At 34.4% G+C, this 25,575-nt stretch overlaps 4 protein-coding genes across 4 annotated transcripts; 2 read left to right on the top strand and 2 right to left on the bottom strand.

Moving 5' to 3' along the window:
• Positions 1–1,221: 1,221 nt before the first annotated feature.
• On the bottom strand, positions 1,222–3,036 carry LOC134277158 (uncharacterized protein K02A2.6-like). The gene has a single exon (XM_062759445.1). It carries the CDS (start codon positions 3,034–3,036, stop codon positions 1,222–1,224), a length of 1,815 nt encoding a protein of 604 aa, XP_062615429.1.
• Positions 3,037–3,690: 654 nt separating this feature from the next.
• LOC134277149 (uncharacterized) lies at positions 3,691–5,238 on the bottom strand. The gene has a single exon (XM_062759435.1). The coding sequence runs from the start codon at positions 5,236–5,238 to the stop codon at positions 3,691–3,693; it is 1,548 nt and encodes a 515-aa protein (XP_062615419.1).
• A 12,190-nt stretch (positions 5,239–17,428) lies between these two features.
• On the top strand, positions 17,429–21,177 carry LOC134277138 (ankyrin repeat domain-containing protein 50-like). Its single transcript, XM_062759426.1, has 2 exons — positions 17,429–17,905; positions 20,329–21,177. The coding sequence occupies exons 1-2, from the start codon at positions 17,429–17,431 to the stop codon at positions 21,175–21,177; spliced, it is 1,326 nt and encodes a 441-aa protein (XP_062615410.1).
• Positions 21,178–21,807: 630 nt separating this feature from the next.
• Positions 21,808–24,264, top strand: LOC134277109 (ankyrin repeat domain-containing protein 50-like). The gene has a single exon (XM_062759396.1). It carries the CDS (start codon positions 21,846–21,848, stop codon positions 23,139–23,141), a length of 1,296 nt encoding a protein of 431 aa, XP_062615380.1. The 5' UTR covers positions 21,808–21,845; the 3' UTR covers positions 23,142–24,264.
• The last annotated feature ends 1,311 nt before the right edge of the window (positions 24,265–25,575 follow it).

Below are 25,575 nucleotides of genomic sequence, written 5' to 3'. Positions count from 1 at the left end.
TGTCAAAGAAGTGTCTTATTTTATCAAGACTACTTGCAGACGTATGTTAACCTCCCCCCCCCCCCTTTCCGCACATTCCTTTAAATTGTTCTCGGAGAAAGTAAGGCCTAGCAGTTAAGTTGTTGTTATGAGATTCCTTTAAAATCTTCAACTTTTTAAAAATATTTTACTACGTATGCCTACCTATAGTAGTAATGTAGGTGTAACTTATCATGGATAAAAAAATAAATCGACCCCTAACCTTGCCTAACACGTTTTGTACTGGCATCGTCCAAAGAGTAAATTTTCACGATCCCATGGTCCTTACTACTTTCATTCAGAAGTTCGTTTGATGTAAAGCTCCAGCAATTGTCACATAATGTTTTCAAAGACGGAGATAGCAAAAATTCTAAATTTTGAACACGATCTACTTTCTTCCGAGGCATGTCAACATCAACAGTGTTACGTTATAAAAGTTATACATCATCAATTTGAATTAGCAATCATTTATGTAGTCTCTGTATATTGTTTAAACGAAAGTCGTATGAGATAAATTGAACATCTATAATTGTGTGATTTGATATCGGCTTTATCCAACTCGTTGAAATGATGTATATTCGCTCGGCAAGCCTCGCGAATATATACACCTTTTCAACTCGTTTGATAAAACCAATATCAAATAACACGATATACATGTAGATATCCTCTATTTATTGAATGAGCAAAAGATTATTCTGTCGACATAAGAACTGTTCACATTTACGGATATGAAAACCTTGATCTGTATGTTGTGTTGCAAAAATCACCATTCAACACGTGGGTCAGCCAAAACGGAGTACTTTATTCCATATTCATGCGCAGTACATTCTAATATGAAAACTGTTAACGAAAGATACAAAAGATCCGGAATACATCACATTCCTCCCCTTCATTTAAGATGTACACATTTTTCAAGATTTTACAGTCACTATTCAGTAATAAAATTGTAACATATTTTTTTACTTATTCAAGAGTCAATTTCTTTTTGAAAGTCACTGATAATGTTCCTGGCTTTTAATATCATGAAAAGCTATTTAGCTTAAAGAAAACAATATCATAAAATGACTAGAATGACTATATGACTAGAACTAATGAACACATTTGCACTTTAACAACAAATACTGATAATAGAAAAGAACCTCTGGTTCTTACTGATTACATGGAGATTATTATGCTCCAAACACTGTGTAATCAGCATAATATTCACAAATTCAGTTTCTTTGGAGCTCGTCTCTCTCTTTGCGGATAGCGTCTAACATTTGGAGTCGGCTCTGTCACGGACGGTTCCTTGGACACTACAGGAGTTTTCGAGACAGCTTGTGAAATCGCATCTTTTCCTTTCGGAGTACGCATTGTTGTAGGAACGGTCGGTCTGACATCCGGAATTTCAATATTTGGTTCCGAATTGGTGTCGCTAGTTCCACTACGAAGCTGATCAGCATGACGTCGCCATAGAGTGCCAAGTCCTGTGTCAACTGTGTAAGAAAGCGGTCCGGTACGTGAGTGTATCTCACCAGGTATCCAACTGCGTTCTGCCTTCCTGTAATCTCTGGCCATAACCTTCTCTCCTTCCTTAAATTCTCTAACATTAGAGCGTATGGAAAGTTTCATCTGGTCTTGTCCTGACAATACCGTATCATTTAAGTTTGGTTTAATGATGTCCAACCTTGTTCGCAAGTTTCTTCCCAACAGCAGCTTTGCAGGTGATTCGTTCGTTAACGAATGTGGTGTAGTACGGTATTTGAATAAAAATGTGCTCAGCTTTTGTTGCATTGATGTTTGGTCTCCCTTAGCGCTCTTCATTGCCTGTTTGAATACTTGAACAAGTCGCTCTGCTTGCCCATTCGTACGAGGGTGATACGGCGCAGAGGTAATATGCTTGATGCCGTTTTGTGCAAGAAATAACTGAAATTCCTCCGAAATGAACTGGGGTCCGTTATCTGACACTATCACCTTCGGAAGTCCAAGTTGTGAAAATAAAATTCTCAATTTCTCAATGGTAAGTGTTGCTGTTGTTGATTTCATTGGAAAGATCTCCAGCCATTTAGAATGTGCATCTACGATGAGTAAGAACATAGAGTTCATGAATGGCCCGGCAAAGTCTATGTGTAGGCGGTCCCAGGGTTCCTTCGGCCAATCCCAGGGATGCACTGGAGCAGCTTTTGGCATGTTGCTATGTTGCTGGCAACCACCGCAACCGGAACACAAGTTTTCGATATCTTGATCAATTTTAGGCCACCACACATATGATCTTGCGATAGACTTCATTTTGACGATCCCAATGTGACCCTCATGTAAATCTTGTAAAACTCTGTCTCTTAGTTTTTCTGGTACAACAACACGATTTCCCCACATCAAGCAATTCTGGTGACAGGTAAGTTCCTTAAATCTGTAACTGTAAAGACGAAATCTCTCGTCATCTGCAGGTAAGTCATTGTGTCCCTTGGAAACACAGTCCAATACATGTGATAAGACATTATCTCTTTGAGTTCCAAGCTTGACTTGTGCACTAGTAACAGGTAGTTGATCCATTTGAGTATTGTAAAATACTGTTGCTGTGTCTTCATAATCTGATGCTGTCACTGAAAGTGGTAGTCTGCTAAGTCCATCAGCATTACAATGAGATTTGGTGTTTCTGTATTCTATGTCGTAAGTATGTCCAGCCAGATATAGCGCATACCTCTGCAGTCGTGCAGCTGTCATGGCAGGTATTCCGGCACTAGGGTTCAGGATGCTAACCAACGGCTTGTGGTCTGTGACTAATGTGAAACGACGTCCATACAGGTAAGTATGAAATTTAACTACTCCCCAATACAAAGCTAAGGATTCCTTGTCAATTTGAGAGTATGCTTTTTCAGCCTTGTTAAGTGATCTGGAAGCAAATGCTATTGGTCGTTCAGTTCCATCATCCATTACATGGGAAAGAACACTACCAATTCCATACGGAGAAGCATCGCAGGCTAGCTTGACTGGCTTGTTTGGGTCATAATGACAAAGAACTTGTTCTGACGTCACCATTTCCTTAACTTCTGTGAAGGCCTGCTCACACTGTTTTGTCCATTTCCATGTTTTATCTCCCTGCAGAAGTTCATTCAGTGGACCCAGGACTGTTGACAGGTTTGGTAAGAATGAACGGTAGTAATTAACTAAGCCTAAGAATGAGTTGCTGTAAGTTCTCTGGTCTTGGCGCATTAAGTACAGCGTTGACCTTGTCTGGTGACTTCTTCAGTCCTTCCTCTGATATCATGTGACCACAGTATGACACTTGTTCTTTAAAGAAGTCGCACTTGTCCATGTTAGCCTGTAGACCAAACTTTTCTAATCGTTCTAAAACTGCATCAAGGTTCGCAAGGTGCTCTTCATCTGTTTTCCCGGTTATGATCATGTCATCTAAGACACATGATGTAAACGGTATCCCTTGTAACACTTGGTCCATGGCACGTTGCCATATAGCTGGGGCAGCAGCAACACCAAACTGTAGACGTGTGTACTGGAATAAGCCCTTGTGTGTATTGATTGTCATTAGTTCTCTGGACGACTCATCTACTTGCATCTGGTTGTAGGCTTGTGTCAAGTCTATCTTAGAAAACTTCCTTCCTCCTGCTAGTGACGCAAATATATCCTGAATTCGAGGTAACGGATACTGGTCCACCTTCATCACTGGATTGATGGTTACCTTGTAGTCTCCACACACACTTGACCATTTTTCTTCACTACAGGAACAACAGGTGAGGCCCATTTACTGTGAGTAACTGACTTGATTATGCCCTCTTTTTCCAAACGTTTCAGTTCTTCCTCGACTTTTGGCTTTAGGGAATAAGGTACGGGTCTAGCCTTGCAGAATTTTGGTTGAGCACTATCTTCCAGGTACAATGAAGCTGTAATTCCTTCCAGTTTTCCAATCTCGGATCTGAAAACGGCTTGATGTTTGTCGAGAATTTCCTTTAACATAGTGTCAGTTTTCTGTGTAGTCTGTTGTAGCTTAAACACTTTCACTTCATGCCAGTTCACTTTAAACTGTGATAGTCCATCTCGACCAAAGAGTGCGGGTCCATTTTGTCTCACTACTACTAGATCCATGTTTCCCTGTTGCTGATTCAATGTCACTGGTACATGCACTGTGCCTAGAGGACTAATATTCTCACCTGTAAAAGTCTTGAGTTTTATTTTGGTCCCCTGAAGTGGTACGTCACTGAGATTTTGTTTATAGAACGATTCAGGTATGATAGATACAGACGATCCAGTATCTAGCTCCATGTTAATAGGTTGTCCTTTGATCCTCAGCTTTAGGATGATTGGGTCAACTTTGTTCATATTGTTAACAGTATGCACATGTAACATAGGTTCAAACTGATGTTCATCATGCTCGTCATTGTCATTTAGGAAGTTCACCTTTTTCCCAGTCCTTCTCTCTGCATCCTTCTTTTTCTTTAAACATGCTCTCTCTATGTGAACTTTCTTCGAACAGTAACGACAAATACTGTTTATATGTTTACAGTTCATGACGCTGTGTTCGCCACCACATCTCCAGCAGTCCTTGTGTGTACGTTGTGCTGGGGCTGGCATCTTCTGTGACTGCGGTTTTGCTGAGAATCGAGATTTTGATTTCTGGCTAGGCCTACCATTAAGATTTACCTTGTGAACTGTTCCAGTGTTTCTTTGCTCTCGAAGCTCTGTCGCGTCTCGTCCTGCGGTCTCCATTGCGTGCGCAATTTTCACTGCAGTATCTAGTGTTAGTGCTGGCTCAGCAAGTAACTTTTTCTGGACAGATTCGCTGTTAATACCACACACAAACCGGTCTCGTATAGTGTCATTGAGAGTCTCTCCAAAATTGCAATGTATGGACAGTTTTCTGAGTTCCGCCACATAAGACAACACACCTTCACTTGACCGTTGTTCTCGTTTGTGGAATCTGAATCGCTCCGCAATAACGGAGGGCTTTGGACACAGATGTCTATTCAAATGTTCAAGAATCTGTTGGTAAGTGAGATTTGCAGGCTTAGTAGGTGCAACAATGTTCTTTAATAGCCCGTACGTTTTAGGTCCTATAACAGCTAAGAATGACGGCACTAATAAATCTTCAGAAACCCCGTTTGCCTTAAAATAGAGGTCGACCCGTTCTGTGTAAACATCCCATGTCTCGAGTGATTCGTCGAATGATCCAATCTTACCGATTGATCTGACCTGTATTATTTGTGCAGCGTTTTCTTCTTCACCCATACTGTATCAATCTGTATGTGTGTCGACTCTAAAGTACCGTCCTCGTCGCCAAAATGTTGTGTTGCAAAAATCACCATTCAACACGTGGGTCAGCCATAACGGAACTACTTTATTCCATATTCATGCGCAGTACATTCTCATATGAAAACTGTTAACGAAAGATACAAAAGATCCGGAATACATCACACTGTACAATATACAGTACGTTTAAATTAAATGATATACTTTTTATTTCAGCATAAATACATTTCAAAATGAGAAATGCAACATGGTTCTGCTTTGACCAAAATGCCAAGTCAAAATTTATATTTTATTTACTAATTCTTAGACCTGATGACTGAGTTCGAGGGCAACAAGCGTTTCGTCGGACCTAAACACGAAACCAGTTTGGTTCGAGAGGTCAACGAAATGCATTTTGCCCCAGAACACAATAAAAAAAAAGTTGTGTTATACCTTTTACTTTGTATTTTGATATATCGTAATGTAAACTTTGTAAAACAGTACTGCAGTTCTGTGGAACTCCAGCGAATGCAAAAAAGATTTAGCTGTCCCCTCCCACCTTGTGACGTATCTTCTCATTGACAGGTCCAACAGCTCACTCTGCGGTCAACGATCAATTTTTTGGCTTATTGAAAATGTTACACTTTTCACGTGTAGTTTAGAATTATATACCCAGTATACATGTAAGTGGACATTTTAACGATACTCTAAAAAAAACCGATCTGTCCTTAAAAAAACAAAATTGGTATTTTATTTTAAGCGAGTATAGTATGTATTAATATTAGCGCTTTTAAAATTCTCACTAAAGACACTTTTACATTTAAAGCGCAATTAATTTTTTAGCGATATTTAATTTTATGCTCTCAACGGCCACGCTATATATGCAAAACTCCTCGCTTAACACTCTGCTTAAACAGTTATTCACAATTGTAAAAGGTCTAACAAAAATCGTTATATGCTCAATAAACACCTTAATTTTAGGGTGAAAATTATATACGGGTTATAACTATGTACCAAAAAAGACATCTTTTACTTTGCCAAATCAGTTATTTAACGGTTGAATGAATTTCCTTCCATTACCGGAAGTAGTCCGAAAAATCTGATGTTTTCCTGGCTTTTTTACGATTTTGATATTTTACATGCCAGGAAAACGTCAGAACCGGCGCCATTACGAAAACTGGAAATTTCGCCGTCTTCAGCTGGAGTTGATTTTCGATACTTGTGAACCGAACTAAATGCCGAAATCAGAATTTATCAAAATCACAATGCCTCTAGTACTCACCAATATTAATGAAAAGAAAATATCGCTCCACATTTCGTAGCAAGACATGCAAGATTTTAAAATGCACGAAAAGAAGAAAAATCTCGACAGTGTGATCAAACCTTTTTCAACGGACTATTGATTCCATAAATGAACCATAAGAACTATATTGGTAAGTTCTTTAAGTATTGTACCATTGGTAACTATTAACTTTGAAATTTAATTCAGTTTGCAAGTATCTAAAATCAACTCGAGAATGCCGCCTCCGGTTGGAGGAAGCGATTCCCCAGTTTACGTAATGGCACCGGTTCTGACTTTTCCTGGCATGTAAAATATCAAAATCGTAAAAAAGCCAGGAAAACGTCAGATTTTTCGGACTATACCGGAAGTTGCTTTTAAGCCCTCTTAAGAGAATTCAAAATTTTGCATTTTTAATAAAATTCTAACAATATTTTGGGTTCTTAAGGTTTTGAAGCTGTTAATCAAAAGTATTGTACTAAAATCCCGGGAAAAAATCCTTCTTTATTTACCGGATGTTATGCCTATATTTTAAATGACTGATAGCAAGAAGGGGGATGTTTTAAGAGTTATGGGTAACCTTCTAAAGTTTAATGATAACATTAAAAATGAATTTATCTTTGTAAAAAGTAAATTTACAAAAAATTAATGCCTCATTTAAAAATTTAATGTATTTTTAGACCTTAGAAAGAAACAAATACCCGGTAACTCTTTAAACATTCCCCCTTCCGACCATTTAATTAGAACGTACTAGTCCGCCATATACAACAAATGCAGCCCGATTTCTACCATGCATTAGGTTTATTTATGTCTTAATCTGAGCGAAATGAATATTCTTGGGCATTTCTAAATGCATGTTTTTCAGATACTGCGGTCGAATTTTCTCTACATGTAACTTGGCGTAGTGTAACAACTCTTGGACTTCCGGTCAAGAAACTGTCATTTATGCTAGTGAAACACATGAGCCTGATGAGTCGTTATAAAGTGTACATTTGCATCTGCAGCTCTTTTATTTTCTTTATTTTGAGAATCTTCAGCATTAGCAATGAAATTCAGTCATTTTGGAGAAATATAGGCATCACATCCGCTGAAACCAGGGCTCGATTCTGGTCTTGAACAAGAGTTGTTTTTTTTTTTGCATTAATTTTTCCCCATTTTTGACTTGAAATAAGAAAAAATTATTTAATGCTATTATACCAGGCTAAAGTAAAAAAAATTAAGTTAAAATATAAGCCGATTATTCGATTCAATAAGAAGATGCAACGAAATGATAAATGAAACGTCTCTGAAATGCATGTGCCATTCAGTCGACTGAATGGTGTCTGAATAATGACGGAAAAGTCACGGGAAAGGTATTTTCAGTGACCTTTAAGTGATCATTCAGTGGGCATTCAGTTACCACTCAGGCGACTGAATGGTGTAATTTCATCCTGTGATCCTTAGTGTAAATTCAAGTTCGTTCAAATCACACCCTCTCCCCAGACCCTTAATGATTGTTTGGGACATTTTGGGGATGAACTTTTTCAATAGCAAACTGATTTCTGCTTTTTTCCTAGAAACATTGCTCAGGTGAGCGATGTGACCCATGGGCCTCTTGATAGTTACAAATGTAAATTATTTTTCAGTAAAGAGAACATTTTATTCCCACGTTAAAGGATTTCCCTTAGTTTTGAAGTTTAACTCTGCATGAAAACTTCATTATTACCGCATAGGCCTAAAAGGTTGTATTCAAACGAGCACAGCAAGCCCATTACACTAAAAAACTAAAAAAAAAGTTTTTATCTGGCGATTTGATATTAATGTGAGAGTGTTTCGTTATTTGACGGTCCAATTTCTTGTAAAATTTCCAAGAGTTTGGAATATTATCCCGATGTATGAGTGAGATTATTTCTTATCGCCCAGTTAAGATTAAAGCTCAAGTGAACTTTTCTGATCATCTGTATTCAGTATATATATATATATATATATATATCTGATTTATCTTAGTATGATAAATCTTTAATTGGTGATAAGAAAATATACGTTTTCTTTTTTTACACCTAGTGCTACCAGCCTCAATAGACGGATTTCGTCTATTCTCTGTTCTCATAAGGAAAACAGGCCTCTGTATGATCGTGTAGACATACGTAGTACATCTACTAATTATTTTTTAAAAATAAATAAATGATAAATAAATAAATAAACCACCGTGTTGCTACAATCATTTTTTTGTGGCCGATCATACATGGAGTTAAATGTCAACATAATATAAAGAGAAAATAAAGATGAGGTGAGAAAAATTGCAAATAGCAACAAAAAGGGGTTGAATTTGTTTAAAAATTGCTGAACATAAACTATTACATTTAATAAAAATGAGATAGGGGGATTAAATAATTATTTGGAAGGCGTGTAAGTGTATCAAGGAAGAAGGGGGGATTTCGTTTTGTTAGATTGTTTTTATTTAGCTTGAAATATAGTATAAAATTGCTGCATATACCGATTAAAAATAAAATATTAGATAATGTTTTAAAATTAGCAATAGTACTTACAAAGATTAAAGCATACTGGAATATAACCTAGGCACTAATTATAATTATTAGCAAACAGATAAGTACATACATTTTTGAATATAACAAATTATTTGTGTGTGCGTATATGTGAACAAAAATCAAAAATGTAATAAAGAAAATGATCAGGAAGGAGTTAAGCCAAATTGAATTTAGAAATTTTGGTTTGTGCTATAGCATAATTATAATTTTAAAAGATGCCAAAAGGCCAAAAGATGTCGGCTAAAATGCCAGTAATTTTGAAAGGGAACTCTCATCAGGTGCTAGTCCCAAACTCCAAGCAGGTTTGTTTCGGTAATGAATTGGCCATTCATTCTAGCACGACAAACCTGTCCTCGCCATTTCCGGTGGATATGTATTTTTCTCTTTTCTAATGTATAAACAAAAAAGTGTGCGTGTAATATATAAGTTTAGTAATATATCTAACACTAATCCTATAATCTTAGCTAAGAAACTTACCTTAATTCTTCTGTTATCTTCTCTGTTGATTTTCATCATGGCGATTTGACAGCGTCTTTCTCTGTTGATATGACGTCATTATTTACAGCATGACGTAACAATCCTCCGAGGATTTACAGAGCCCTTTTAGAGTATTATTTATATAGACATTGTAAAAAACAGGTTGTTTTAAATGAAACAAATTAGAGGGAAATTGGGATAACCTTGAATTTTAATATATTAAAGGGAAAATTGAGATTAATCTTGAATTTTAATATATAATTTTGATAAAAATTGTGTGAAAAAACAAAAGAAAATTTACAAATAAATAAGGCCGTCTAAGAGTAAGTCATAGGTCTGAGTAACTGTCACACCCAGTGAATCACCTTGGAAGTTAGTTCATGTTTGTATTCAGTATATATATATATCTGATTTATCTTAGTATGATAAATCTTTAATTGGTGATAAGAAAATATACATTTTCTTTTTTACACCTAGTGCTACCAGCCTCAATAGACGAATTTCGTCTATTCTCTGTTCTCATAAGGAAAACAGGCCTCTGTATGATCGTGTAGACATACGTAGTGCATCTACTAATTATTTTTTAAAAATAAATAAATGATAAATAAATAAATAACCACCGTGTTGCTACAATCATTTTTTGGTGGCCGATCATACATGGAGTTAAATGTCAACATAATATAAAGAGAAAATAAAGATGAGGTGAGAAAAATTGCAAAAAGCAACAAAAAGGGGTTGAATTTGTTTAAAAATTGCTGAACATAAACTATTACATTTAATAAAAATGAGATAGGGGGATTAAATAATTATTTGGAAGGTGTGTAAGTGTATCAAAATTTAGCTTTAAAATGATACAAGGAAGAAGGGGGGGGGGGATTTCGTTTTGCTAGATTGTTTTTATTTAGCTTGAAATATAGTATAAAATTGCTGCATATACCGATTAAAAATAAAATATTAGATAATGTTTTAAAATTAGCAATAGTACTTACAAAGATAAAAGCATACTGGAATATAACCTAGGCATTAATTATAATTATTAGCAAACAGATAAGTACATACATTTTTGAATATAACAAATTATTTGTGTGTGCGTATATGTGAACAAAAATCAAAAATGTAATAAAGAAAATGATCAGGAAGGAGTTAAGCCAAATTGAATTTAGAAATTTTGGTTTGTGCTATAGCATAATTATAATTTTAAAAGATGCCAAAAGGCCAAAAGATGTCGGCTAAAATGCCAGTAATTTTGAAAGGGAACTCTCATCAGGTGCTAGTCCCAAACTCCAAGCAGGTTTGTTTCGGTAATGAATTGGCCATTCATTCTAGCACGACAAACCTGTCCTCGCCATTTCCGGTAGATATGTATTTTTCTATTTTCTAATGTATAAACAAAAAAGTGTGCGTGTAATATATAAGTTTAGTAATATATCTAACACTAATCCTATAATCTTAGCTAAGGAACTTACCTTAATTCTTCTGTTATCTTCTCTGTTGATTTTCATCATGGCGATTTGACAGCGTCTTTCTCTGTTGATATGACGTCATTATTTACAGCATGACGTAACAATCCTCCGAGGATTTACAGAGCCCTTTTAGAGTATTATTTATATAGACATTGTAAAAAACAGGTTGTTTTAAATGAAACAAATTAGAGGGAAATTGGGATAACCTTGAATTTTAATATATTAAAGGGGAAGTTGAGAATAATCTTGAATTTTAATATATAATTTTGATAAAAATTGTGTGAAAAAACAAAAGAAAATTTACAAATAAATAAACTTTTACTAGCTTGCATAACCAAGGGTACGTTTTAAATGAAAGATGTTTTTTTGCCACGGCATGGGCGTTCCGGAACAGAATACTCAAATTTTTATACTCGTGACTCTTCAGTTGTCGAAGCGCTTTAGCGGCGTCCGAATTTTCAACTGATGCCCTTGTAGAAACTGATGCAGCGTATATATGAGGTTTAGACAACTCATGGGCCACAACAGCATCGATACAGAAGTTTTCAGATCCAGTTGTGAATTTGTTTTTGTTTTTCACGTGTATGCAGTAAGTACAAGTCATGGTCTTTTTCACCTCGTCGTATTGCAGCCAAGGCCGCCCCTCCTTCCACTTGTTTAGAAATTCTCTTGTCCTTTTTACGTCATATTTCTTTTTAACTTCTGTCACATTCTGTGGGCTCTTGGCCATAACTATTGAACGGTAAGGACCAATGCTTTTATACTTCCCAAATGTAATTTTTGAGACAAGGCCTTTTTTATAAACCATCAACCTTGACCCTTTGACCTTGACCCCTGAGTTTGTGATACCTTTAAAAAACGTTATAACCTTTCAACAGGTGGTCCTAGGGATATAATTTCACATTTGTATTTTTGTGAAAAGGCCTTACTTTAGATACCAACATATTTGATCTGCATTTGAGAAAGCTTAACCTTCGCTATGTTACCATACGGGGGCATCTGTGTTTCACAAACACATCTTGTTTTTTTTCACTAATTCACAATCATCTCACCTTGGAAGAAGGTTTGGTTCTTCATTTATACAAGTTTGAATTCCCTTTACCCAAGGATACTTTTTAGCAAGTTTGGTTGAAATTGACCCAGTGGTTCTTGAAAAGATGAAAATGTGAAATTTTTACAACGACGCCAACGCAAACAACAACAACAATGACGTCGACGACAGACAAGGGACATATTTTGATCGGAAAAGCTCACTGGAGCATTCGACTCAGGTGAGCTAAAAATACAGTTGTCGGGTGTAGCTTTTATGCCCCCGTAAACGAAGTTTCGGAGATATATAATTTTGGTCGTGTCTGTCCGTCTGTCTGTATCTTTGTCTGTCTCTCTGTTTGTCTGTTTGTCCGCATAAACTTTAACCTTGCCTAAAACTTTTGATGTTATGGAGCTATGATTTTCATATTTAAGATGTGCATTCCTTGTGACAAGACCTTTCTTTGGGTACCACAAAATTTAACCTTATGACCTTGACCTTGGACTTTGACCAAAACTTTTCCTTTGGTCATATCTTTTGAACAATACATTTAAACTTCACATATATATTTTTTGTGGCAAGACATTTTATTGGATACCACCAACCTTGGCCTTTTTAGCTTGACTTTGAAGATTTCCGTTCTTAAGAAATAACTTTAACCTTGGCTAAAACTTTTTGACAGTAAGGGCTAGAGATGTCGTATTTCACATATGTAATTCTTTAAGAAGACCCTTCAAGGGATATCAAGAACTTTGACCCCTTGACCTTGGAGTATGACCTACTTTCAAAAAAAACATTGACCATATATTTAAAAGGATAAGAGCTAGACTAGTGCTTTCATACTTTATTTATTCAATCCTTGTGACAAGACCTTTCATTTGCTACTAAGGCCTTTGACTTTTTGACCTTGGAGTTTGACCTATTTTTTAAAATTTTTAACCTTGGCCATATCTTTTGAACGGTTAAGGCTAGGGCTTCCGTACCTTACATATTTATTCTTTGAGGCAAGACCGTTTATAAGATACCTATAACTTTGACCCTTTGACCTTGACCTTGGCGATTTCCGGACTTATGCGAAACTTTAACCTTGGCAATAACTATTGAACAGTTAGAGCTAAGGCTTTCATACTACACATATGTATTTTTTGTGGGAAGACCGTTTATTAGATACCAATAACTTTGAACTTTTTACCTTGACCTTGGATATTTCCGGACTTATGATAAGAAAATTAACCTTGACAAAAACATTTGAACGGTTAGAACTAAGGCTTCCATACTACACATATGTATAATTCATTATGACAAGACCTTTTATCGGGTACCATTGCCCTTAACCTTTGGACCTTGATCTTAGAGATTTCGGGACTTATGAAGAAAACAGTATCCTTTGCAATAATTTCTAACGGTTATGGCAAGGGCTTCCATACTTCACATATGTATTCTTTGTGGTAAGACTTTTTATATTTGATACCAATAATTCTGACCTTCTGGCCTTCATTTTGAAGAATTCTGTTCTAATGAAAAAATTTTAAACTGGCCATTACTTGGGAACAGATGGTGATAGGGCTTTCATATACCACAAATGCATTTCCAGTTAGGAGACGCTACTTTGGGTACAAATATATTAAATTTGCTTTAAAAAAAATTTAATCTTCACTATGTTGCCGTACGTGGGCATAGGTGTTTTACAGACACATCTTTGTTTTAAACTACATAAACCAACTTTTATCTGCGACGACTTTATTTCGCGATTGAATGGAGTAAAACTAGTTCGCGACGATTAGTTTTTGCGATCTCACCTTTTTTAAATTTGTTTTTAATAAACACAGAGACTTTAAGGGCTAGTTCGCAGCCAGAAATATTTGCGATGATGAGGCTCTCGCGAACTTCGCGAAAATTTCTAGTACGCCAATAAAAGTTGGTTTACAGTATGTTCAGTGTAGATTTGATTTCTTACCTCTCAAAATTTCCCATGCAATTACGGGTTACTTCTACATTTAAGGCAGCCAGAAAATGTCACTTCCATTACTTTCAGTTTCAATGATAGATATAAAGAAATTTTGTGGTTTGCTGCAATTTTTACACGGCGAGTCCAATTGGGCAGATAATTGAAAAGAGTGAGTCAATCATTATGAAACTAGTTTTCACCCGACACCCGTATGAAAAGTGGAAGATATTGATTCGAAAAGAGACACACCCTGAAAAAGAAGAAGGCAACTGTCGTGCTTTCAAGATTCTTTGATACAATAATGACATTTTTAGAATGCGAACATTTCAGCGATATTTTTTTTCTTTTTAAATGAATGTATGTAGGCACACCTAGTTACATACGTAATGCACAAAACACACCTTCATGAAACCGAGTGCCTATGGACATCTAAGTTTGAGTGACAAAGTTCTGAAAGACATTTTAGATAAGGATGCAATACAATAAAAAGTTTGCAGCGTAAAATGGACAAGTAAAAGAAGGTCCCAAAACCTACAGATACGTCTACAGAACGCAAATTATGAGTTATTTCAATTACATCTGATACAGCATATTTTTTATATTGTTGATAATGAATCTTATAAATTTATTCTAATTTTCTTCCCTCAGTTTTCTTCTATCTGCAGCTATAGAATCTTCCTTTGAGTAGTTAATTACTGCTTGTTGTTAAGGACATCTTTTCTCATTTAATTTTTGTCCCCCGCTTTCGCCAAAGCGAGGGGACATTAAATCTCATTCGTCTGTCCGTCAGTCTGTCCGTCTGTCAGTCTGTCTGTCCGTCACAAAAACTTTAACCTTGCCAATAACTTTTGATTTAGTGGAGCTATGACTTTCATATTTCACATGTGTATTCCTTGTGACAAGACCTTTCTTTGGGTACCACCAAATTTGACCTTTTGACCTTGACCTTGGAGTTTGACCCACTTTTACACAAAAATTCCAAACTTTTACTTTGGCCATAACTTTTGATAAGTAGGTACTAGGACTTTCATATTTCACATATATATTGTTTGTAGCAAGAACTTTCATTGGATGACAACAACCTTGACCTTTTGACCTTGACCTTGGAGATTTACGTAATTATGAAAAAACTTTAACCTTGACCATACTTTTGAACGGTGAGAACTAAGGCTTTCGTACTTCACATATGTAATACTTGTGAGAAGACCTTTATTTGAATACCAATAATTTTTACCCTTTGACCTTGACCCTGAGTTTTAACTACTTTTAAAAAACTTTAAACTTGGTCACAACTTTTTAACAGTAGATACTAGGACTTTTATATCTCACATATGTATCTCTTCTGGCAAGACATTTCATTGGATACCAACAAACTTGACCTTTTGACCTTGGAGATTTACGTACTTATGAAAAAACTTTAACCTTGACCATATCTTTTGAACGGTGAATGCTAGGGCTTTCGTACTTCACATATGTAATCCTTTTGAGAAGACTTTTTATTGGATACCAACAACTTTGATCCTTTGACCTTTACATTGTAGTTTAAATTATTTTTTTTAAAAAATCGGTGGATACTAGGACTTTATATTTCATATATGTATTCTTTGTGGCAAGTCCTTTTATTGGATATCAACAACTTTGACCTTTTGACCTTGACCTTAGAGATTTACGTACACATGAAAAAACTTTAACCTTGACCATAACTTTTGAAAAGTAAGGGCTAGGGTTTTCATACTTCACTTATGTAATCCTTGTGAGAAAATCTTTCATTGAATACAAATAAATTTGACCTTTTGATCTTAGCCTTGGAGTTGACCTACTTTTAAAACAATTTTTTTACTTTGGCCATGACTTCTTAACAGTCAGGATTAGGTTTTTCATCCTTCAAAAAAAATCAACTTCAATGATAATTTCTAAATAAATGACATATGATAGGATGTTCATATATATGTCATAAAAAATAACATCTCATCCACAAAGAAACCGAAAGCGGGGGACCACAATTCTTTGACTTTGCTTGTTTTCCCTTGGAATAAAAATCTAATATCACTAAAAGAAACGAAAAGAATCCTTGAAAATTTTTTATTAATTTTTTTCAAGAGGGAAAATCTATATCATGTAGGGACATGTTACTTTAAATCACATAATATGTATAAAATCATAATTATCAAAACCATATCAATACCTATGTAATTCTGCAGTAGTAGCATAGTGGAGGAAGACATATTCAGTATTCACCACAAATAACGAATTGAAATATATATTTTTCACTTTTTTGAAGAATTAAACAGAAAGTCATTCATCATTTCCACATGGAAGGAGGAAGATGAAAAATATTATGAGACGAGTGGCTGTAAATATACCGAAAGACTGGTAGATTCAAAATCCATTGTAACCATAGTTGGGCCCTCTGGTTGTGGAAAATCTGCAATGGCTCAGTATATTGCTTTGAAATATAAAGACCGAGGATGGATGATCATACCTATAAACGACATTGAAGAATTTTATAAGCTGGTTGATACAAATGTGCCTGTTAACCAAATGTATGTTTTACACGACCCTCCTGGAAAGGAGTCTATCAATGATATACTCTTAAGTAAATGGATATCATTAGAAAATATTGTTGAAAAGTATCTTGAAAGCAATCGACTAAAATTACTTGTAACCACAAGGGTAGCGATACTAAACGATAAAAAATGTATGCAATTGTTGAAAACAAATCTATGTCCCCTTCATGAGAAATTCCGTCTGTGCAGAGAAGAAAAAAAGTGCATACTAATGAAGCATTTTTCGGGAATATATCATCTTTCACTGGAGGAAAGAGAACGCATATTAAATACTGAACATTATTTTCCACTGTTATGTTCCTTGTTTGGCCGTAATGAAAAGTATGAGCAAAAAGGAAGTAATTTTTTTACAGAGCCGACATCAGTTATATCTAATGAAATCGCTTATTTTAAGGATAACGATAGATTAGCATACTTGAGCCTCATTTCATTTACTTTCTACCAGCGGGATTCTTGAAAAAAGAAATTTGTCTAATGTTAGATCGGACATCTTTAAAGAAGCTTGTGAGGTGTGTTGTGTTGATTATAAAACACCAAAAAGATTAATTTGTGAAAAATTAAATGGTTTGGTGAATGTTTTATTTAAAATAGAAGGAGGGAACTTTTTATTTTATCACGATTTTATCATGGATGTTGCCGCATATACATTTGCACAAGATTTTCCTGATTACCTCATAAAGATTTGCCCACTGTTTGTACTTAGAAAGAGAGTTTTCATAAAATTTCAAACCTTAAGTAAAAAGAAGATGACCTTTCAATAACTTTACCTGAGGAATACGCTGACTCGCTGGTGGATAGAATTTTAACGGAAATGGGAGAAGATTTTACAGAGGTATTCTTGTGTCCAGCATTTGAACATTATAAAATTCGAAATATCTTCATAAATCGAATTTTGACCATGGACGACAATCACTTTCAAAGAATGTTCTTGACCACCACTTATCGACAACAACACTATCTTAATTTTGTCTTTAAGGCCTTATCTGCAGCTTTTCCAGACCTTCAGAGATCTTTAGAAAATTGTATTAACTTAAAAGGTCAGGCACACCCTGTGTTATCACCTGAAAAAGAAAAAGCTATTAAAAGCCTGAAAGACATCCAAAGTTCATCGATCGAGAGCAGAAGAAATATTCAACTTGATGAAGTAAACTGTTCTAAAATTGGCATTCTTGGCAATGAGGAAAGTACAGAAGAATCTATTGAAAGGTTCACTGATTTAGTGAAAAGAGCTTTAAATGAAACAGGTCTGGGTAGTATGTTCGATGAAATTCCATGTACAGATCCAACTGAAATGAATACAAAGTTGGTTTCAATATTTGCTGAATTTTTCCAGATAATTGAGATTGTTAGAGGCGAGCCAGATGGATCTGCAATTGTAAGAAGTTTCATGAAAAATATCAAAGCAATTTCGATTCAAAGAAATGATGGTCAACAATATCTTCTACAACCTGGTGTACAAGTCACAGAATTAAGTATCACGAGTATTATTAGTTACATAGTCTTTTAGTGACATGGTATGGGATGATACCTGGTTAGTAAATTTCATACCTGGCGAGGCGGAGCTGAGTCAGGTATGAAATTTACTAACCAGGTATCATCCCATACTCTGTCACTAAAAGACTATGTAACGAATTTACCCCACCGATGAAACATTTACGTTTTATCTGTAGTTTATAAATGGTTTTCTCTGCTAAATGCTTCATCACGCTTATACTGTGCCTATTATGACGTCACGTTTGTGTTTGTGACGTGATACATCGACCGTGTATAGATGTGTATAAGTAATCCACTGCCTTCACGTGACAGTCTTCAACCAATCGTAAGCCAGGATTTCGTAGAATCAAAGTACTGAAAGTACTGGGAAGCGGTTAGCATGCATGCATTGAAATTGGCATGGGGAAGTAATATGCAGAACATGTCCAGGTGTAGATATATTTCAAAGATGAAAATTACTTGGAGTCAAATTTTAGTGCAATTTAAATTTGATAAATTCTTAGAAATTAATTCACAGTTCACACGACTAGTTTAATTTGCAGTAAATTCCTGAGAAGTAAACTAATGCAAATCAAACTTATACAAACTAGAACTGTCCAAACGGGACAAAATACCCCCTGCTGGATTTTTCAGAAGTAAGTTTTTCCGTAATGAAGATATGTATCACACATGAACAAGAATTTAGTAAAGATATCTCAAACCCCCATGATAACAAATAATTACATGATCTGTGTATATCAATTTTCAAAGATGACTAAACTTTATTATATATAAGATTACAAAACGGAAGTACTTACTTCAAATAATAAACCTATTTTAATTCTCTGATAAAATGCTAATTAGCAAAAGAGGAAACAGTTCTTGCAAGGTAAGGAATTATATGTTAACTTTTCAGAGAGATGGAACCAATTAATTTGCAACAATCAATGCAAAAAATAAACAAAATATAACATTGCAATCACTGATTTGATAAGAATTTGTTCAATTATATATGTTCAGTCCTACTAAGTTTGCTTGCAATTGGATAATCATGTAACTAATAGCTAAAGACAGCAAAGATGAACTAATGTAGATAAAGACAATTGATAATTACACGATATTTCAGTATACAAATTGTACACTTTTGTTCTAGGCTAATTAGCAAAAACACGAAAGTTTTTGCGGGGTGGGGAATTAAATGAACTTTTCAGAGAGAAGGATCCAATTGAATTGCAACAATTAATGCAAAAATAAATAATAAACAAAATATAGCACTGCAATAACTAATTTGATAAGAATTTGTTCAATTATATATGTTCAGTCCTACTAAGTCTACTTGTAATTGGATTATCATGTAGGCCTAAATAATAGCTAAGGACTAAAACACTAACTAAAGCAGCTGTATAGTACGCAAAATGTACCTAAATAATATATAATTAGTTCTCAGCTTTGACAAGCAAGTCTATTATGATAAAGCAATGAACCGTAGTAGCAAGTATAAGCAAACAATATTACCTGAAGGTATCTTTCGTTCTTTCGTACAAGTACGTCATCTATCCACGCTATCTTGTTAGTAAATAATGTATTACTACGCGTTCGCATCCGTTACGTATATCATAGATGAACACAAAAAATGATCCAAAATCAAATATAAACTAGATTTTTTCTTGTTTTGTTTTGCAATACTTTCGCAGTTTTTAACATAACTAATCATATATCTTTTGGTTTATTAACCATATTGTAGAACTATTTTTTCTCCTCTTCACTGCAAAGTTTGCCCCTGTATTTCTGCATGTAACCCCAGATAATTCAGCGTAGACTTTCGGGTATTTCCGCCAAAGATCGGAAAAGCTGCAATTTTTTGCTCATAGGTAGCGCCTTATAGAGGTTTCCGGTTGCCGACACATGCCATAAAGCGGCTAGCGAAGCTAACCGCTTAAAAATCATCAGAGGTGGGGTAATAATACTTTACTGGATGCAAGTAGTGAAACAGAACGTAACAATTATTTTTTATATTGCATTCAAAATTTTCACGCGGAACAAGCCCTTGAGATTTTTTTTCAATTTTGTAGATGTCTCAATTTATTGATGAACATGATGAAACCTTATATGCGCAAACGTGTGCATTCTTTAATAAAAGATGTCTTAAGTGTTCTAAAAGTCTTTTCGGATGAAGCACACAATCTTTCAAAAAATCCTTCTTCTCCATTTTATTTTTCTCTCAGAAGGTCGGATCAAGTATTTGAGAAGTATAAACTTCAGGCATCTTCTTCAAAGGAAATTTGTTTAATACAAGAACTCAAAGAAAAACTATCTGTTACTCAGACACTGAAAAATAATTTAGCCCTACTTGCTGAAGAAGTGTCACCTTTATTAAGCTGTATAATCTATGGTGACAAGAAAATTGTTAAGGCCCTAATAGAACGTGTGAAGAGAATAGAGAATGGAAAGCACATTATATCAAACAAAATTTTTTTAGCAGCATGTTTGAATGGGTCTGTAGAAGTTGCACGTTTGCTCTTAGAATTTATGGGGGAGGATATTTTATATCAAAAATGGAATTGTAGAAACTTAGTCGGATTAAATGCACTACATATAGCATCTCTCTTACATCACAATGAGATGACTGCTTTTTTACTGGACAATAAATTTCCTGTAAATACCATTGATGGAATAGGACGCACTCCTTTGACTTTGGTGGTCTCGAGTTTCCATAAAGACATGTCAAAATCGGAAAGACAGAAAGGTTTCGATACTCTTGAGACCCTCTTTAATAATGGTGCTAATACATTTATTCCGAATTTATTTGGAGCTTCTGCTTTCCACTGTGCCTGTGAACTCATAAATGATAGGGATGTTTTTAAACATTTTTTGAATGGAAATGTGAACGATTTAATGGGCGATGCAACCAGTCCTCTAATGCTTGCTTCACAAAAAGGAAACACAAATATTGTACGCCTGCTTCTTCAACAAAATGCTTCTGTAAATCATCACAATGAAGCAGGACATGCTCCAATACATTACGCTTGCATAAGTGGTGTTATAGAAACTGTGACATGCCTTTTAGATTACGGTGCGAAACCAGACGACGTTGATAACTTGGGAATGTCGCCATTAATGTTCGCTGCAGCAAATGGACATATTGATGTTGTTAAAGTAATATACGCCGTATGAATGTCGATTTGTATGTGAAAAAACGACTAAATGATTTGAAACACATGAAGTGAAATAAAAAAATAATATTTTAACAAAATTTAACTATATAAATCGTTGTAATAACAGTACAATAAAGCAATATCTGCAATTAAGAATCCAGTCTTTTCATGAATATTGATAAAGGAAGTGCGTAAACAGTAGGCCTAAATATAGACACGTCTGTCCACGGGAAATCACAGACAATGAGGTATGTTGCATTTTGACAACGATTATTAATAAAAGGTTAATATGCGTCATAACAGAGTATAGATGGTTGATACTGATTACATTTGAAGGTAAGTTAAATTAATAGTAACACGCCATCCATGTCAAAAGTGAGTTGTATCTCAAAGGGCTTACCTCGTTTTCTCAACGCCGTGTTTGTTTATCAATCTAAAAGTAGCGACGGCGTCACGTGGTGGGTTTATTTAAAAATAGCTATTTCTTTCCTTGCAGGAAAATTAATAATTATAATTTGATAACTCAATAACGCATTTTATTTAAATGGTGTGATTTACAGTATTTTCGTAACTTTTATTGGTAAACAAAATATATCATTTCCAGCCGTATTTGATAATGGCGCACGTCATAGCGTATATTACTTTAAACTTCTCTCAAAAATATCTTTCATTGATCAAATTGATCAGATGTTAAATACGGCACTTCACTATGCAGCTCAAAATGGTCATTTGAATGTTGTAAAAATTTTATTTGAAAGTGGAGCAAATGTCAGTCATGTTAACAAAAGTCTTGAGACACCTATTTTCCGCGCTGCTTCTAACGGACATTATATGGTAACAAATGAGTTAATTAATCTTGGAGCCGATGTCAATAAATGCAACATAACTGGGGAAACCCCTTTAATGCAAGCAGTTCTTCAAAATCATATTAACTTAACAGAACTTTTGCTTGATAGGGGATCAAATGTAAATAGTCGTGATGCTAATATGAGAAACGTAATATGGCTTTCTGCCTCCCAAGGCCATGAAGATATTACCACGCTGCTCTTGCACAAAAAAGCAGAGTTTAACATCAGTGATGGAAATGGTCTTACTCCTCTTACTATCGCTGCAAAAAATGGAAAAATAAAAACGGTGTCTCTACTGTATCAGCAGGGATGTAATATAAATGAATATACCATGAACCAGAACACTCCTCTTATACTTGCGGCTGGTGAAGGTCATAATGACGTTGTCAGCTTTTTAATAAGTCATAACGCAGATATCAATTTGTTGAATAAAAGAAGGGAAAATGCTCTATTACTAGCTTCTGAAAATGGTCACGAATATATAGTAAAAATGCTTATTGACGCAGGTTCAGATATAATTTCAAACATTGAAAATATTGATCCATTATATATTGCAGCAGCAAGAGGTTATCATGATATCGTAGACTATCTTGTAATATCAGGGCCTATTGAAAATACCAGCATTTTTCAACTTGATTCGGCATTTCTGATAGCCTGTCTCGAGGGTCAAACATTAATTGCAAAAATGCTGATCACGGTTATTTCAGATATAAACGTGCAAGACGAAGAAGGTCGATCTGCTCTTTGGTACGCCTTGTGGGCAGAAAGTGATGAACTCATTAACATTTTACTGGAAAATGACGCTAATGTTAACATGCCTGATGATTCAAATGTGACCCCACTAATGATTGCATCTGCTAAATGTCATGGAAAAATGATTGTGGAGCTACTAAGGAAAGGGGCACGTTTCGCAATACTAATTATTATATACACAGAAAAAACAGTGTTTTCCCTTCAAGACGTTGGATGTATTTTTTTCACATATCCTTCAGATCCGCCAAGACTGAGTTTTGAAGAATTTTTTACTCCAAAAAATTTTCTAAACATGCTGGTAAAGATTCTTTCGGGAGAACTAACTGCAGACCAAGTCTTTAATATGAACAATTTGTTAACTTTTATGTTGAACAGGCAATGAGATGTAGATTATCCCTAGAACAAAATATTCGTTGAATCATTGGATATATTTTAATATCTTGATTTTACTCCTGAAAGGGCCAAGTTGGATAAAATTTCTGTTATTACTCTCTAAGGCAAATTCACTGTATTCTATCACAGATATAGTTGATAAAAAATCGTTTTGAAATCCCTGGTACATGTGATATGAGAAGATAGGTACATGTATATAGTTTATTGAGTTGTTTATTGTGACTTAACATGTCCTTGCCTTTAATTATTTTGATTCAAAGTCTCCATTCAAGACTAAAATCGTCTCATTACAATGAATATTCATTAGAATGACTCAACGCTTACATGTATGAACTAGATCTATTATTTGTAAATGACTTTTTTTTTACATTTTATGTAATAACCTTGACACAAAATTAATATCACCTAGTAATGTTGTACATCAATTTGAAACGAATATTTGCATATATTGCAATCATGTGACTGATCAGTATTTAGTAATTTGACAAATGTTATATTCATTTTTGGTTCATATATATAACAATATATGGAGATGGAAATCTTTGTATATCTTTGTATATTGGTTGTAATTACGTTTGAAAAATAATAACTTAAATTCGATTTCTCAAGCTTTGCAATATTAACTGTATACAACTTATTGTTTTGATCATTTATGAATATTTCAATTTGAAATAAATGTTTTAAATCTGTCAATATGATAATCATTTTGTAATTTGACACACAATTCAGCTGAGGTTGGCTTTCTCTTTAGTCGATTTTCTTTCACAAAGTAGGATTTTTCATTTTATTGCGTTTGCATGTATGAAGACATGAAGATATAATTAAAGTTTGTTCAAAGCAATACCCAGGTAAACCACTTGATATTATTATACATGTATATTGAATGAGCAAAAGATTATCTTGTCATAAGAATTGTTCTAATTTGATCAGTATTTTTGAAAATGAAAGTTTATTTTTAAATGTGCAATTGTTTTTCAAGATATCTGGTCGTTTTTGAGTAATGTATTTATATTTGTTTGTCCATTCTACATTAATTCAATTATGTACATGCATTACCTATGTTAGATAATCTTATTTACCTTTGGTTCCTGTGTGAATAAATTTAAACAATACTTTGTGTTATTAATTGTTATAAAGAAGAGGACGTTCTAAGTTTTTAAGAACTTGTGTCCAATCCTTTTGTTGTAATATCAAAACAATAAACGATGTTCAAACAAGCTGTTCAAATTGACAGATTGACAAATGTAAACCTTGATCTGTACAATATATAATACGTCGTACGTTAAAGGTGCATGGAAACGGATTTGAAGTTAATATTTTCTGTATAATATCACAGCTTATTAAGAAATAAACAACGTTATTTACTAAATAATCGTTGTTTATTACTTATATTTGCATTCTTTGATGTTGTCAAGAATATCAGAGGAAATCCTGACTTATATAAGGACGCAGCTTCTTATGTCTTCAGTAAAGAAAACCACACGGCTTTAAAATCAGTACACCTGATCAATACTCCTTTTCTCTAATAAATCACAATTTATAAAGTATTTCCCTCTCAAACAGTTATCTGGATACAAGCAGCACCGTCATCACATTCTCTTATCTTTTCTTTTGATGCAGTCGTGACGTCATCGATCAACGTTATTGAAATCCTCTGACAAAAATCAATAATTTTACACTATGATAAAAATGAGAATGCTTTTATAATGATTATTACTCCAGTATGCTTTGTGATTTTTTTTTTTGGTACTTTTTCTATTTATTTTTTCTTGAAATAGATATAGATCTACTAGGCTTAGTTAAAGAAATTTTCTCTTTCTGAATGTTATTACCCAAGTGTGAAGAGTTATCGTTCTTTGTTTGTACAAGTATGCATGATACGGAAAAATAGAAATATGGAGTTCTATTCAATTTTTAAAAACTTTTATATTACAATTAAATACATTGACCAAAATTAAATTTTTAAAGATATCAAACAGCAATTTTAAATTGTTCTGAATTCCTTTTTTTCAAAAGATATTATTAAAAACTTATATTTAGTCCTTGTACGAAACATTTCATATATATACTTCTCAACACGGTATATAACTGTAGTAGAGATTGTTCTACACGAGTGAGAAAGAGCAATTGCACTCATAGCAGAAGCAGTTGCGTCTATAGTCCTGTAAACGCAGTTGATGGCTACATGTTCATAGTGGGAGAGAGCAGTGGATATGCAAATAGTATATTTTAAACGCATTTCACTTAAAAATATATTAAAAAATTTATTTTTTATTCAATTATTGAAACTTCAAATTGTTTAACGGGTTTGATTGACAAATCCATGCACTCTCACAAATTTTAGTTTTATTTTTTAATACTAAGGATAAGTGGCAAAATTGTTGTGTATTAAAGAAAAAAATTAAAACTTTAATCCAGAAAAA

Source organism: Saccostrea cucullata, unplaced genomic scaffold, assembly GCF_032062105.1.
Source record: "Saccostrea cucullata isolate Sc308-1 unplaced genomic scaffold, CSIRO_AGI_Scuc_v1 ctg4010, whole genome shotgun sequence".
NCBI lineage: Eukaryota > Metazoa > Mollusca > Bivalvia > Ostreida > Ostreidae > Saccostrea > Saccostrea cuccullata.
This window is presented reverse-complemented; position numbering and strand designations above follow the sequence as displayed.

Coding starts and splice junctions, on each gene's coding strand:
- LOC134277158 (XM_062759445.1), bottom strand. CDS start 3,036: ATGGTGACGTCAGAACAAGTTCTTTGTCATTATGACCCAAACAAGCCA.
- LOC134277149 (XM_062759435.1), bottom strand. CDS start 5,238: ATGGGTGAAGAAGAAAACGCTGCACAAATAATACAGGTCAGATCAATC.
- LOC134277138 (XM_062759426.1), top strand. CDS start 17,429: ATGGACGACAATCACTTTCAAAGAATGTTCTTGACCACCACTTATCGA. Junction 17,906..20,328: donor AGCCAGATGGATCTGCAATT/GTAAGAAGTTTC, acceptor TCTGTTACTCAG/ACACTGAAAAATAATTTAGC.
- LOC134277109 (XM_062759396.1), top strand. CDS start 21,846: ATGTTAAATACGGCACTTCACTATGCAGCTCAAAATGGTCATTTGAAT.